The sequence below is a fragment of the Pinus tabuliformis genome, chromosome 4_2 (genome assembly GCF_031772625.1).
Source record: "Pinus tabuliformis cultivar Carrire ecotype Pingquan chromosome 4_2, CPIR1, whole genome shotgun sequence".
NCBI classification, from domain to species: Eukaryota; Viridiplantae; Streptophyta; class Pinopsida; order Pinales; family Pinaceae; genus Pinus; species Pinus tabuliformis.
Window position 1 is genome coordinate 1,150,449,661 of NC_142304.1, and position 17,061 is coordinate 1,150,466,721.

Below are 17,061 nucleotides of genomic sequence, written 5' to 3' on the forward strand. Positions count from 1 at the left end.
GGAAGTTTTTCTGTGGTTATGGGTCTTGGATATCTCATTTGATATGATTCTATATGAAGAGAATTTTCTGGGTTTTTTTCCCTTGGAGGGGTTTTGCTTTGGCTTGGAGCCTATATCTTGTGTTCTTTTGTTTTTGTGGTCTTCATGTTCATGTTATGGTATTTGTTTGATGAAAAAACCGTCATAAAGATTAATTAAAGAAGCTAATGGATTTCACAAGCAATTACTATGAAAGAAAAATCTAAATTAAATTACAGGCCTCCTGTTAAACAAACACATGGAGAAGACAACAGGTAAGATAAACGTTCATTGCATTTATTATTCACAATAATGTACATTGATACATTTTCTTGTGACCCTTGGTCTTCACATACCAAGTGGTCTCTTGGACTCCCTTTCAGTGTTTACATTCTACACCAACCCTTAGCGGATTAGGTGTCCAACATCCCCCCCCTTAATTTGAAGGGGTATATACGAGTCCAAGAAGAGAGCTCTAATACAAAAATACAACAATGCATGACAACAATAAACTGAATGTGCTCTCTGAGATGATGGCATAAGGTGGGAGAACTCGAGGTCTCAACTGACGATGGTTTAAGGATTACCACCAACACTGGAACGCTTAGTGCAGTTCCCGGAACTCTTCCAAATCTGGCAAGAAGCTGAAGTCTTCTGCTAGAGGAAGTGCTCCTTAATGCTTTGAAGAGGGAGACCTTCAACCTGAAAAAGGGAGGTCTTCAACTTGCAGTGGTTTAAGGTGTTAGTGTCAGTCTTGTTTGCTTGTCACTTGGATCAAATGTGCTTTTACTAAGCTTGGCTTTCAAAATCAAATTTTGTCATATCACTAGGTTTACACAGTTAAATTTGATCACTGTTTGGTCGGTCTAGGAGTAGGTTCAGTCTTTTGAGAATTCACTCATGCTGGTCACCTATCACATTTCTATGAAGGTGTCATAATAAAGGCAAGACAGTCATCATCATCATTCCATTTAGTTTCAGGTCCTCCATTAGGTCATTAGGGTTTCCAAGGTCCACCATTACCATGTATAAATCCAGCAGTGAATAGAGCATGACAAGCTGCTCTTTGACATTGATTTGTTGAGTTATCACACATTCATCATGTTCTCAGTTTGAAAATCTCCAGAAGAAGAAATTCCAGTGCTCAGGAAAGTGAAAAGACAGCTCAGGTTTCAACATTAAAGGTGACTCTGTTTTCAAAAGTGAAAAATCAGTTTTTCAAAGGTTTGTGGGTCCCATTTCTTTTTAAAAGGAGAAATAAATTTGCCTATATAAATTCAAAAGCCCCAAACTTGTCTTGTTTACCTCTCCTTCACTCTTGTTTATCGAGCTCTCCTACCCAAAAGAGAGAAAAACTCGTTTCCATAGGAAAAACTGGCAAAAATCTCAAGGTGCTACGCTCAGAAACACTGTGCTGCGCTCAGGGACACTGCGCTGCGCTTGGGCCAGAGTGTCCAGAAAACGCCCAAATCTCTCCCAAAATTGATTTTTAAGCTTGTTAACCTGATTTCATTGCTTCCTAAGCCAAGCAACAAGTAAGTACATCATTGCACTTCCTTCTTTGTTTTTCAAAATCATCTCATGCCAATGATTTTTCCAATTAGGGTTTTGTAGTGAATTTTTCATGAAAAATGATAGGTTGATGATGGCCATTTTCATTTCTTGGTTTTTAAACATGTAAAATGTTGCCCTACACCTATATACATGTTTGATAAGCTATTTAAACCACTCAATCAACCTCAAAACAGAAATTTACCTCTCTAAAAGTGAAACCCTAGTTCATTCCTAGGGGTTTTGGGTACTTTCACTAAAAACTCTGTTTTTTCCTTCTCACAAGCATATCATTCCTCCATTGCTTTTCCACTCATTTTCATCAACTCTCCATAGTTCATTTCCACCTCTTTCAAACCTCCTTTACCATTTTATCAAATTCCACCTTCCCATCATTCCATTTTCCACTCGTACCTCACAGTTTTTCTAAATTTCCTGCTGCTAGGGTTTTTGTCATCATGGAAGCAGAATCTTCACCAGAGAGGAAGAGACATCACAAGGGAGGGAAAATCCTCAGATATGAGCCATCAAATTGCAGTGAAATCAACTCATATCCCTTTATCAAACAGTGCTTTGAAGATGTACATTGCTTGGATTTCTGCAAAAGGGTGAGTGAGGTGGGTTTCAATGAGCAGTTGACAGATTGGGTAGCAACTCAGTTGAAGGGTGAAAGCGCTGTTATTGCTGCTGTTGAATTCACTTTTTTTAGTAGCCTCCATTTCACTTGCTACAGGGCTACTAGACAATGGTGAATATTGGTTCAAGGGAATGAGCTTAGATCTTGAGCATTATAGGCCCTTCTTGAATACACCATACAGGGAAAAACATGCTCATGTTGTGCCTTTCAAGTACTTATGGAGAAGTATGCCACCTTGATGAAGATTGTCATGAAGTTCTTTACATGTGAAGGAAGATTCTTCAGGTTGTATGCTTATCGTATTCGCCTCTTAATGCACTTTACCTCTCAGAAGCCACTCAATATGTGTAACTACCTATGCAGGAGCATTGCCAAAATGTTAGAGAGGATTCAGATGAAGAACAAGGAGCACTACCCTGGCCTTTTTCATCATAGTTTGATCAAGACTATAGTCCTTCATCAACTTGCAGAGAAAGGTATGACTTGGGAAACTTTTTTGGAAACAACTCTCAAATGGCATGAAACTAATGTGGCAACTCAACCATCTAGCCTACCAACACAACAAATGGAAGTGGGGTCCTCTAGCAAATCAGTTGAGAAAACCAAAGCACCTAAGCCTGAGGTGACCAGGATGTACAAGAGAGGAAAGAGGCTTGTGTTTGCTTCTCATGGTGAGAAAGGGGCCAAGCCTTCTACATCAACAAAACAGGGATCGGCAGCACGGGATAAAGACATGGTTGAACATGAATTTGAGCTGGTTGATTTAGAGGCAGAGGATCAGACTTCAAGCATGCAGTAGATGATCAGAGATAAAGACTATTAGATCAAAGAGCTCACAGTAAACATGGAGAGAGCAAGGTACATCATTTCATTCCTTGAACAGGAGAATAGTCAGCTCAAAGCAAAGCAATTGATCATGGAAAAAGAGCAAACCAAATTATTGTAGCAGGTTGGCAAGGGCAAAGCAGTCATTGAGTCAAGTGAGCCTGAAGGAAAACAAGGGAAGGGTAAGAGGAAAAGGCCAAGAACAAAGGGCCTAAAGAAGGCATTGCAAGAGGAAGAAGAACATATTTTGCTGAATGAAGAGCTAGACCTAGAGGACATAATTGCTCTAGAGGTCAATCAAGACAAGGAATATTGGCTCAATGGGGTGAATGATCATTTGGAGAAGCTTCTAGAGAAGGCAAACAGAGACAATCAGCTGCTTAGGCATATGGCGCACCACTACCAGGCTCAAAACATGATTTGCAATGTCAAGGTCAAGTAGCTTGAAAACAAGCTCAAAGAAGCCAAAAAGGATAAAAAAGATGAAGGAAACTTGGAGATGCTTGCTGAAGCATCTATGAGGGTTTAACATACATAATTTTATAGCTCTTGGCCAATTTTGAGCAAATTCTGAGAAATTTTGGTTTTTTGTGAATTTTGAAGCCAAATTCAGAAATTTAGCAATTCCAGGAGCGCAGTGCCTTGGCGCTGCGCTTCTTCCTTAGGCATCCATTTCAAGAAAAGTCTACATTTTTGGAAAGCTCTTGCCATCCTCTAAAAACCCATTTGCTCAGATTTTCCAGAGGTGGCTTAGTTTTTGAGAAAAATGGAAAAAAGTGGCAAAAAACTAGCTTTTTGGACCCTTTTTTGACAGGCGCTGTGCTCTTGGAGTGACCTTGGGAGAATGGATTTTTGAAGGCCTTCCCATGGGTCATTTTAAAAAATTCAAACTGTTATGGAAACTAGACTTGAAGGGCTAGTTGACCGTTCTCTCAGATCTGCATTTGGACCTCAGGAAGGCACCTGAAAATCAGCTCAAAGTCGGCGCTGCGCTTCTGCATTTTTCGTTGTTTTAAATTGTAAATTTCACTGTGTAAAATTTCTAGTTTCCAGTTTGAATTAGTCAAAGTCAAGACTCTTTATGTAATGGCATTTGTTTCGAGGCTAGGTGATGTGGGCATGAATAAATGTACATGATAGGTTGTTAGAGAGATTTTTTTCGGCAAAAATCACAAGGAATATCATTTGTTGACGCGTTTCGAACCAACTAGTGTGGTTCATCGTCAGGACAAGTTGGTTCGAAACGCGTCGACAAATGATATTCCTTGTGATTTTTGCCGAAAAAAAATCTCTCTAACTTGATATGGATCACAGAAGCCTGAAGTCTATTAATGATAGGTTGTTTTTGATGTATATTAGGCCTCATAAAGGAAGCAAACTCCTAAACAAACTCTCCAATAAGTGTTTGAGTTTCACCTTCTTACTGTCACCTGTTGGGTGAGAGAATCTTGGAGTCAGTTCTTCCACCAAGGAATTCGACTCCTGAAGGTGGGCAAGTGGTCTAAGAGAGTCTATATGTATCATTTCTCTTTCAGAGAGAAGGGTTTTATTTTTTGTGGAAGAAGCTTGCATGTAATCATCTTTTCAGCTAATATATAGACAGTTGCAGCTATTTTTAAGGAACTCTAGCCCAGTGAGTTCATGGTGTTTGTTCTTCATTTTATTTGTTTTCTAATGGTTAAAACATCTTTATCTACATGATATCTCTTCTTTCTATGGATGCCTTACAGTGAAATATACAAAATTCTTGTTCTCAAGCTCTGTTTATCTGGTTTTCATAGTTATGTTTATGTCTTCCTAAGCTAATGAAATCATGTTTATTTATGCTCATTAGTTTCTTCTTCACTCTCTCTTCTATACTACATTAACAATATTCTAAATACACCATGGTCTTCTAACATCTAGCTCCTTTCCATATTTGCTTCTGCACTCCTACAACCTAGACCTATTTGTGGCTCCAAACCCTAGTCCAGCAAACCCTAAAATCTAAATTTTCACCAACACACAAACAATTATACATATCTAGCCTAAAACTTATTTGCTTTAAAGTCATTTCACTGATAAGAGACTTTGAGAGATCCCTCTCATGCTCAGTAGGGCTAGCTACTGAGTTGAAGTGGTTTGAGGTTACCCTTCTCGATCTCCTTTCAGCCTAGGAAATTGTAAGGGACTCTAACATAAGGAGGGCCACCAACCAAAGGAATGCTTAGTGCGATTCTCAAAACTCTTCAAAATCTGGCAAGAAGTTGAAGTCTTCTGCTAGAGGAAGTGTTTCTTAATGCTTTGGAGAGGGAGACCTTCAACCTCAAAAAAGAGAGGTCTACAACCTATGGTGGTTTAAGGAAGGCTACCAACCAATGGCATCTGGGTATGGTTGTCTCTCGTTGAAGGCTTAGGCAACAAGTTCAGGTTGTGGCTTAGGCTCGATTGATGTGGCTTTGAAGCTTGTATATGACCATCAATTCCCTCCCTGTCAGATACAAGGGGAGAAGATGAAGAAAACTCATTTGCAAGACTTTTCAGTATTTGAGAACAAGTGTTATTGTATGATTTAAATATCTTCTTGGCTGTTGAAGCCCATTGCCAAGAAGCAATCCATCCAAAGTGAATCTTTGTTCTTGCAGGAGGCTTGTTTCTGAACCATATGTTTGGAGAATGAGTATGTTGACCACAATGCTTGCACGGGTGAAGATCAAAACAATGATCTTTCACATGGCCAACTCGGTGACAATGTTGGCATTTCACAATCCGTTGTTGTCGAGGAGGAGTAGGGACAGGTGAAGATGAATTGTCATAAAGAAACTCAACACTTTGAAATTTGATGGGCGTTGAGTAGTCTGGAGTATGAAAGGATGCCTCCTTATGATATCCAAGATTTGTTTTGTGCTTGTTGCTGACAAGCTCTTCCCAAGGTTTGATGATGGGCGTGGGAAGTGTAGGTTGAATTTCTGCATGCAAATCGGCTCTTGAATCAACCTCAACTTTACTGACTTGATTACTTGATGGTTGCTGATGGGTGACTGTTTCAACCTCAAATAGAGGATTGTTCTAAACAAAAACAAGTTCAGAATGATGACTACGTTGTTGTAGCTCATCTTGCTGTAGCTGTGACTCAAGTTGTAAGAAATCAATCTTCTCTTGCGCATTTTGTAGACAGATTTGAATATAAAAAAGGGTGCCCTTGTTGATTTTCACCGTACTTTCAATGGTAGACATGATTAGAGTTCTCAATAACTCTAATAAAGTGTCAATTTTAGCCATTTTATCAACAACTCAAGTTCAACAAAGGAAAGGTGTTGACAATATTCCCAAACTTGATTAATTACATGTCTTATTCCACTGGCCGACTTGTCGAGTAGTTGCACAAATATATAACTTAGAGGTTGGAAATTGAGAATGCACAAACACTTTATAATTCGACTTTGCTCGTGGGGAAACTAGGAAACCAATTAAAAAATTCAATGCACATGCCATGAATAACTCACTGCTTAACTTATACATAAACAACCAACAATACATTCACAACACACATAATACATCGCACTGCTCCTTATGGACTTCAACGCACTAGTCAACCTGAGAACGTTTTACTTTTGAACTAGTTGTAAGCTGTCTCGGCTACAGGGCTTCTTGTATTTTGAGGCCATGCTAGTGATTCAACATCATAACTGTCAAGTTCATGATAAATTTCCATACCTTTTCTTACACCCCCTTTAACAGATTCCATAAATTGTTGTACAGTTAGCAGCTAGGAGGGAACGTAAATAACTTAAACTATGATTGCTATTGCTGCCAACTTTCTGACAAATAGCTTATCAATGCTCACAACATTCATGCTTGAAATTCCTGTAAATCCAACTATTCAACATGTGATCCTGTGCATTGCCTGCAGATTGGAGGGTAGTAGTTGCTCAACTAATGTTACTCGCTTCTTTGACCAAACGCTGCAACAATGGATGATCCGTTTCTTAAGATAAAAGCAAAAGGTTTCACCAAAATTTTATGAATTGATTTCTAGAGCAACTGCATGATTTGATTTTGACGTGTGGAGCAATGGCATCTAGAATGAGTGGCTCTTAATGAAACGTCCCTCTCGTTGATGGTTCACGACATATATAAATTGAACAACCCTAGGAAAGTGGATTAACGGATATCCTTTAGTTATTTGGCAATTCATTGACCTCTGTTGTCCAAATTTATGAACTCCCTTTCGTGTTCCATGGATTTTCCAGCTATTTGCATAGTTCTCCCCTGGATGTAGTTATATCTGTTTGTTTGTTCAAAACTTGTAATTGCTACAACATCAACTCTCTTTGTACATTTTCCAGTGCTAACAAAACAATGTCACTTCCAATTGGGCAAAGAGAGATGAACAACAACTATGAGTTTCAATTAGGCAAAGACCCCACACTTTTTATTGAACCTTTGGAAGGAAACTCAGGCCAAAGAGTTGCTCAGTAAAATCAGAAGATACATTTCTGATTACAAGAAGCTGCAACTGATGGATAAAGCTATCGACCAAGAATTTGGTGGCCTTGACAATGACGCTATACATTAGCAAGCGTGGTGAGATTCCAATTGGTTTACCACTTAATCTCAGCAGTGGAGATTGTAAAGGTTGCACCGAGAAATCAATTACGGAGGACAATGCATCTATTAGGGAAAAGAAACACATCTTACACCATGGAAGAAGAAAAGGTTTCCTGGGGAGCAAGGGCACTGAAATGCACGAAGAAATGGCGCAACCAGGGCAAAAATAACAAGTAATACTGACACGACCAAAGGAAGAAGGTCAAAATTGGTTTTTAATAGACTTCAACCAAGGTTTGAACGCAAAGATTCATCACACAACTTCAATGCAGAGTTTGAATAGTAGGTAGCTTTAATCAACATAATGACTAACACACCAAGGATTTTGACCAACGTTCAATAAAAAAGAAGCAATCCAAATTACACACAAATTCAAAAGCACATATATTCACACCATTCAACATACAAGGATTCACACTGAGATGAACACACCATTTAACCCACATAACTCACGCTCCAGTATTTGCAGAGGTGGAGTTGGCAATATTCCTCTCTGCAGTCGCAGAAACGGGTGAAAACAGAGGAATGGAAGAGCTGAGAGAGGTAATGATCTTTGTTTTGAAAAAACATTCAGAAAGGCACAAAACTGACAAGAGGGAGAGTGCCGGTCTACAAAGGCCACAAAGACCAGTGGCACAAAATTGAGTAGGGCAGGAGATCGCTTGCTTTGATACCATGTTAAACAAACACATGGAGAAGACAACATGTAATATAAACGTTCATTGCATTTATTATTCACAATAATGTACATTTATACATTTCCTTGTGACCCTTGGTCTTCACATACCAAGTGGTCTCTTGGACTCCCTTTGACTGTTTACCTTCTACATCAACCCTTAGTGGATTAGGTGTCCAACACCTCCAGATTTTCCAACATGGTATCAAAGCTTTGGTTTGAAAGGAGGCTGAAGATCACTAGCCCGCACGACTGAGATTTGCATTCCTAAAAGGATTCGATCCTTTGGCAAAAGTCTCTGTAGCTTATTTCAGTGGCTCACTTGCCTTTTTCTGTGGTTCTGTGATGATTGTGTGGCAACTCACTTCGTCTCTATAGTTCTCGTTCTCAATTCTGTGATAGTTCTGTGGCATTGGTTTGCAATATTTTGAAATTCACAAAGGCCCGTTCTATGCACCAAGCTCACTTCATATCAGTAGTTCTTGCTCTCGATTCTGTGATAGTTCTGTGGCATTGGTTTGCAATATTTTGAAATTCGCAAAGGCTCGTTCTATGCACCAAAGGCTACAGTAGCCCACACATCTTACAACGATCTGTTTTTCGTTACTCGCATATGATTCTCACTTCTATACTCTGTGCTCGCTCGTTAAGTTTTTGTGGAAAGATATATCAGTATGGCATTGTATCACTGTGTGTTTTGATGTTTTTCTATGGATTGTTTTCAAAAGCTCGCACGCGTCATCTTAGTGGCTTCGGAATTATTGAGACTTGCATACACTAATGTGTGGTTCAGATCTATGTATGGCCCACGTCTCATTGGTTCGTATTTGATTTAATCTCTACGCATGATTTACAGTGGCTTGATTACCTTGTAATAACCCACATAAGCGTATTATACACAAGTGGCATCGCGTTTTTGTAAAAGGGCTTGTTGTATGAGGATTGGAACCTGACCACATATAAGCAGAGGTTGAGAATCGGTGACAAAGGCATCGGTTTGATTCCATTATACAATGATTAATAACACAGTGCGAGATCGATGGCAAACTCTTGGCAAAATATAACGCTTATTTGATTGAAGAACCTTTGATGGAGGCTATGCTATAATATAATGCAGGCCGAAACAGTTGTGGTGGTAAGACGACAAGTTCCAGATTAGCATGCATGACAAACTTAAAACGTAAATTATATGGCCACAATGTGTATAAAAGTTTGGTTGACGATTGGACATGTTGACTGGTGCTTTGCTTTTTGGTCAAGACATGTTCTGGTATGGCATTTGATTGGCATACAAACTAAATTGTTCACATTGATGGCATAGTGCTACACTTGTTTGACAGGCTCCGTATAATTACATGGCATCGCACTATATTATAATGGATGGTCTGTGGTGTCGATAATATATGCGTGGCAAGGAGCAAAGGTCATATGGCAGGTAGTTGAGGTGTACTCTATTTTGTTTGCTAAAGTCAATAGCACCGTTTGATGAAGTTTGGACACGATGGCATGTTGTATTGTTTTGATTAATTAACTCAATGCAAGTGATACTTCGACAGGTTGATGGAACCATTGATGGTCAATGATATGATTTTTCTTAAATTATGATTATGAACAGTGTGCAAACTTGTGTTGGCATCGAAGGCTTTGGCCAATGATAAGCCACCTCTATGAGCAAGGTTCTGCGAGAAAAAGCTCCTCATTGCAGAGACGCAAACACGATACCAATGCCATCATCTTTGTGGCAAAAATATTGCATTGAGAGGCTGAATTGTATCATAGAGCTGACCTAAAAGAATTATGGAGAAGTTGAGGCAACTATGTTGAAATATATACACTTGTTGTAAAATGATTGGTCCTAACAAAGGAAGTATAGTAAGCTTGCCAAAGTATGTGCTATGTTTTATGTGCATTCTATGGGTCAAGACTTTCTAGGGTTTTACTATTGTTCCTTTGCATCTAGGGTTTGTAAAATTTGTAAAGTCTTGAAGACTCCTTTTTTGGGACTGGATCAACTCTAAGAGCAAAAACCCCAACCCTTATTGGTAGTTCCCTCTAAGGAAACCCTAACTATTGACATGTAGGGTTTGTAGATTCATTTTTGAAAGGATAATCTAGGGTATGTAGTAAAACCCTATCAAGGGTTGAATTGGATAAACCCAAGGGATTGAAAGTTGAAACCCTAGTGCTAATGTTTCCGCTGAAAGTAAAAACCCTATCAAGGGTTAGGTCAAGAAATATAGGGTTTGTAACTAGAACCCTAGAAGTATACCCCTTTTCAGAAACTACGAAAACCCTAGATTGACATAATTGATATCATGCTCTTGTCTTTGTATATTTTGTTTGCTTGTACTTGTCAATGAAATTTGCAGGTACATAATAAAGGAAGCAAGATGTGAAGGATGAGCAAAGCAACTCTCATGCTTGTTGAGGATTCCTTGAAAACGATGAGCATGATGGAAGGGGGGAATTGTAAGGACCCTATAGGAAATGATGTTTAAGCTTCCAGCTATTGAGTTCATTTCAAGAACACATTGATGATTGAAAGATGAAGCAAATCCTTGTTGAAGATAAAGCATGCAGAGGGATGTTGACCTCAGAGGGAGCAAGTAACAAAATTTACCATGGCACTCTAACTAGAGGATATAATTTGGCAAATCTAATATTAATAATCTGCTTGGAATATGACTTGGTTCCCTCGTAGGATATATTGCTAAAAGCATGTAAAGAGGCTGGAAGGAGAATTCATTTCATGATATTGATCAACATTTGATATTGTCTCTTGAAGAAAGAGAAAGAGTTGCTAATGACAACTCCAAGGAAGAAGATATTGTAGCTTGCCTATTGGTTCGTTCCATGGGAACTTTGATTAAAAGTGAATGCATGGAGAAGGATTCCTGTAGAATATGGAGAGAAGACCATGCGAAAGAATGTTGATCTCAAGGGAAGTCTGTAAGAAGAATCTAATATTTTGACAAGAGGCCATCATGTTGAGGTAATTATGATATTAATGTTTTGGTATTGGTTATCTGGTTGGTATATGGTTTTGCTACTTGGAAGAATGTTGCATAAATACATAATGGCAGTTGAGGCAAGTGTATCTACAATTGTTTGTTTTGAACTCAATTCAATGAATACATGGATTGAGTGGATGACTTTGGTAATCCTTGGAAGATTATGTGGTCAAGATGTCTATATCATCTTGGGGTGGAAAGGTAGCAGTACAAAAAGATAACCTAATGTTCATATGATGATGAAGATCACTTTCATGATGAGAAGAAGCTATGCCCAACTCTACTTGAATTGTCTCAATATAATGCCTTTGTTGACAAAGGAAAGTGATATGAAAGGTTGATGGCCCAAATCTCGTCACAGTTTGGTTCCAGGAAAATGAAAGCTCCATTTTATGAGATGTGAAGAAAAGGAGGAACCATGCAACTACCTAGAGATCTCAATGAAGAACTAGTAGCTGATGTACTGACGAAGACACGCTAAAAGAACTTGTGGTCATGACTTCCTGATTAAAAGGAAGTAAGGAATCTCCTTTATGCTTAAGAGGGAGTTAAAAGTCTCCTTAAATGTTTGAAAGGGAGCAAGGATCTATTCCTTGATCAAGAGGGAATGAGGATCTCCTCTCTGGTTGAGAGTGAGATGGACATTATATTCTCTTCTTCATGTGTCATGCATTAGGCCAGGACTAACAACCGTATGTCTAGTGAAGGCCATGGGGGGAGAGTGGGGTTTGGAGGATTGGATAAGCATCTAATATTGATACTCTTCGAGGATAAAGAATCCAAGATAGGATGTAGACCAACACTCTCTGAGCATTGGACATGTATCCAAGATAAGAGTGGTCGAAGAGGACTAAAATTCTTTGAGGATGGGTAATCCAAGAGAAGAATAGTCCTTAAAGGACATACCTAGTGAACATCTGGATGGGGCATGTGCCTTAAGAGGTAGTGTGGTGTCCCACGTAAAGCCTCCCAACATTATAAGCTCTGATCCAAATAGAGCTTGTCAGTTAAAAGCCTTACTATGTTCACAATGCTGGTTATGATGTTGATGCTTAAAGATGGCTTATCAATCTAACTCTCCCTTAGAGTATTTCAGTTTGAGAATATGCTTGTACTAGGTGTACAATTATGAATACCTCCCTAGTTAAGAGGGAATGTTGGAGAATGTAACTAGTTTCGTTCTTCACAATTTCTACCATTATGTATTTTATGTAAAAAAGCAAAAGAAAAGAAAAAGAAAAAAATATTATTGTTTTTCTAGAAAAGCATGTTCATCATGCTTCTATGTTTCTTAGTCAAAGTCCTATTTGGACCTATTGTAAAAGAAAAAGACAAAGAATTATTAAATATGTAATTTTGGGTTAGAAACCCCTCTAGTTGCTAAATCAGCCTACATGTCAAGTCGTCCCTGCCCCAATGGACGTGTCTATTCGCACCACCTCTGAAGAATATAAATAGGGTGAAGATGGAGCTCATTTGGACACACACTTGATGATTTGTGGTTTGAAATATCGTAGAAAGGACAAAGAAGAAGTGGAGGGCTGAAGTTTGAAAGAAAGTTCTTCTTGAGCTAGGCTTTGTGGAAGATCTGCCTTGGTACATCTCTTGTTGTTGGTTTCTTGCTGATGGATGTGCTGGAAAGATAGAAGGCTTGACTTGGAATCTAGAGGTAGAAGTTTTTCTATGGTTATGGGTCTTGGATATCTCATTTGATTTGATTCTATAAGAGGAGAATTTTCTGGGTTTTTCTCTGGGCCTATATCTTGTATTCTTTTGTTTCTGTGATCTTCATATTCATGTTATAGTAATTTGATGAAATAATCATGATAAAGATTAATTAAAGAAGCTAACAGATTTCGCAAGAACTTACCATGAAAGGGAAATCTAAATTAAATTACAAGCCTTCCAATTTTCCAACAAAAACCCACAAGGGGAAAACCCAACAATCTTCTTTCCTTAGAGAATCATTCCAACAAGAGATATCAAAGTCAAGTTATGGACAAATTAACCAACTTCAACAAGTGTCCAAGTCAGCCTTGTTACCCACCACCAGTGGGTGACCCCATAGGAGAATTTTTTCTCCTAGATTTGTCTTTAGCCGACAGCCAACAACCCCTGACAGCCACCAGTGTAGCCAATATATTTTGCTAGTTGATCTCCTTTCCCTGAGCTAGTCATATGTCCCCTTGCCCATCTGTTGAGAGTGTATGTTTGAAGGTGGTCCATCCAATCCTAAAGATATGCCTTTCATTTTGTAATTGGGTGCTTATGCTTGTTTTTCCTTGGGCACTTTGGGTATGGTTTATTGGGTGACTTGGAAAAAGGGAGGGTTTCGACTATAGTCTTGTTCCCTCACCTTAAATGGGGGTTGATCCTCAACCCTAGTCCTGTGGGATCTCCCCTCTTGGCTTATAGCTTTAGGATGGGCATTACTTGGGAAACCTTGATTTTGGTAGTACGGTCTCGTTTTTCCGTCTCATATTTTTCACTCCCCTTTGCACGTTACATGCCCTATTTCATCATATTCCCTCTCTTAGTCCAGATGACCATTGGGTCCACAAGGCTTTGGTACTTCCTCTCCCTTTGTCGACATGTCTGGGTTGAGCTTGGAACGTTGCCTTGGAGGTTGATGTAGTTAGAAAAAAAAGATTAAAATCGTATATGGCCACATACAAAAGAAAATAATATCACAAAATGCAAAAGATGGTCGGGACATTATATTAGCATGTGGGAAAAAGCCAAACATGAGCTCTACCCCTTCATTATGGCCATCATCCTGGTTCTTAGGGCCCCATTAGTGCCCCCACATCATTAAGGAACCCATGCACGTCCCAACTCCTGGTGGGTGATGAACTGCCATACCTTAAGGGGGTAATCACTGTTTACATCATACACAACCTGCTGATCTCTTGGAGGCCTGAGCAATTATAATAAAGAAAACATCAAGAAAAGGCAAAAGGCAAATGAAGAAGGGTGGAAAAACAAAGGCCAAGGTAACTCATGTACCATGATTGCTCCCTCCTACATCTATACACCCTAATATGTGGTCATCCCTCATCATTACCACCCTTGAAACCATGGCATCTGGCCTCAAGACCCCTGTGTCCCAATCCACCTCATCATTATCCACATGACCCCTATCACTTGAAGGATGTACCTTGGACATGTCTTTCCCTTTAGGGGCTAGGAACACCTAATAAGGTTGTTTATTAGCCACTCCTACCTAGGGAGGTAACATTATTATATGCTCAAAGCCCCAAATTTGGAAGGGAAGCCCATTATGAAGTCTCATTTGTGCCCTTGATTTACAAGCTTGATTCACCTAGAAGCACTAATGAATTATTGTACCTAATGGTGAGGAAAGACATTGGATCTTATACGTAATTGGCAGGGGGTTTCGTCATGGGCTGGGCAACTTAACTAGGGCCCAAGCCCACTAGAGGATCATGTTGAGAACCATGGGACTTCGTCATGTGATAAAGCATTATCTTATCCCATGGGCACACTTAGCACTTTCAACAGGTTGTTCATTGCCCCACATTATTTGCGAGATGATGCACTTGGACCAACATTGCCCCCAACTGGCTTAGCAGTGTACACATGGTTTGGCTGTTGATCCAAGTCCCAAAGGAGGTTTGTCTCACCCTTGAGACATGGGAGGGCAAGCATCATCATCAGTGCCCTCATTTGGAGCAGTTTACAGGTTTATCTTTCACTAGGAGACCCATGAGACTAGTATTTGTGCTAGGGCATCATTCTTTACCCTCCTTGAAGACGATTTTGGCAAAATCTTAAATCATCATAGACTCCATAGCCCAAGGATTAGGCACTGGTCCAAGAAAAAATGGTGATCAACTTTTCCTTCCCTCTTTTCTTCTCTCCAAAAATACTGGCCAGGGCACCAAACGAAATCCATTAGAGAAGGAGTTTTGAGATTTCCCTCGGATAGAACTCTTCCTTAGTGTTTTCTCTTGTGAACTTCAAATTTTGGTGGGATTCTCAGAGTGAATTCTCCATAAATTTTTTGGTCCTAGGTGTGCCTTGGAAGGGGAACCTAGTTAGTTTTCCTTGGATAAGGTGGCCTTCTTGAGGGTCATATGGGTTTAGTATTCGGTGGAATAAATCCTAAGAGACCCTCTGATGGCATTGTTGTCATTGATGGAAAAGGAGCAACAACAAACATGTATGCTTGTGATCAAGGCCAAGAAACAACAAAAGAGCAAGGAAGATGTGATGGCAAAGGAGCAACAAAAAATGTGATGGAAAAGGAGCAACAAAAGAGCAGTAAAGGCAAAGGTGCAGCAAGGTATGTTGTAGTGATGTTTGACATCAAGAGGTTATGTTGCATGTTGTTGATGCGTGATGAGAATGTAATACAAACATGTGATGCAAGGGGTGATGGCGAAGGAACAACAACAGGAGCAGCAAGGCAAACAGGTGATGGCTTGGAACAATTGGAGCAACAAGGCAAACATGTGATGGCTTGGAACAAAGGAGCAACAAATATCATGGCACAGTTGGTGCATGCACAATTGTGTAAAGAGGTGCATTGAGTTATGCTTATTATAGTTTGAATATATTTTGTGATGATGTTGATGCTTGCATATGTTTTGTGTAAGGCTGATTTGAAGACTGGTTTGTTTGAGGAGATTGTTGTGATGCTAGGCAAAGGCAGAGGCATGAGCACTCTTGTGATGCAAGGCAAAGGCATGAACTATATTGTGATGCAAGACTATGGCAAAGGCAAATGTTGCAGAATTCTTGCATATGTTTTATGTATAAAGTCCATTAAAAGCTAATCAGGACTTTGGTTGTTGTAATATTCAAGGGTGGACTATATTAATGGATGAGATTTGAATATGTTGAAATTTATTCTATTGGCATGAAGAATGTCAATGCATGTCATTTAGATGTGGTGAAATTCATTTTTGTATTCTAATATTCAACAGTTGAAACAATTTTGGAATTGAAGAGACACCCTTGGAATGCAAAGAGACAAGTTTTGTCATTTTAGATTTGTGTGTGTGGAATACTAGTAGCCATCACAGCCCATTTATAAAATGGTGTGAGGTTAGAAGGATTAATGGTTAGAGAATTAGAGAATGTGAGAGCTGATTGAGGTGCTCTTCATTAATCACATGGCAACATATATAGAGCTGATGTGAAGTAGATTTGAGAAAAATAAGAAGCGGGAACGGAGTTAGAGGTATGCAGATTTATAGACCAGGTAACCAACACATTGTTGTTTCTTGTTTGTATTTGGGGATTGTAGTTTCCTTTCAAGTTGTAGCTTGATAAATAACAGGTTGGAGCCTCTTGTGGGTTGTAGCCTGCTTAAAACTTATGGGAGTTGGAGCTTCCTTGCATGTAATAGCTTGTAGAAAAAGTTAGGTAGTAGCCTCCTGTAGGTTAGAGCCTACAAAAAATAAGATGTAATAAGGGAGTAGGAGCTTGCCTTTGCATCACAATAATAACAAAGTCGTGGTTTTCTCCCTTTATGGGTTTCCACTTATATTTGATGTTCATATGTGATGATTTTGTGTGTTGATTCTATGTTACCATGAAAGCTGTTATGTTATGGTTCACATATTACATATTGTTCATATATTAAATCTGCATTTTGTATGGTGTTAAACTGCACTAAATAGTTTAGATAAACATTAAGAAGAAAAGAAAAAGTTGTCCATGAATGTACTAAACCGATTCACCCCCCCTCTCAATTTAGTCAAGTTTCTATCAATTGGTAAAAGTCG

The 17,061-nt window shown here is 39.2% G+C and overlaps 1 protein-coding gene across 1 annotated transcript; it reads left to right on the top strand.

The window, feature by feature from the left end:
• The first annotated feature begins 10,304 nt into the window (after positions 1-10,304).
• LOC149173748 (uncharacterized) lies at positions 10,305-16,601 on the top strand. Its single transcript, XM_089427994.1, has 2 exons — positions 10,305-15,852; positions 15,958-16,601. The coding sequence occupies exons 1-2, from the start codon at positions 15,406-15,408 to the stop codon at positions 16,105-16,107; spliced, it is 597 nt and encodes a 198-aa protein (XP_089284120.1). The 5' UTR covers positions 10,305-15,405; the 3' UTR covers positions 16,108-16,601.
• Positions 16,602-17,061: the final 460 nt, after the last annotated feature.

Bases quoted from the DNA above. Each gene is read 5' to 3' on its own strand.
- LOC149173748 (XM_089427994.1), top strand. From the start codon at position 15,406: ATGGGTTTAGTATTCGGTGGAATAAATCCTAAGAGACCCTCTGATGGC. The intron at 15,853-15,957 runs GTGCATTGAGTT...TTGTTTGAGGAG, and splicing joins ATGCACAATTGTGTAAAGAG to ATTGTTGTGATGCTAGGCAA.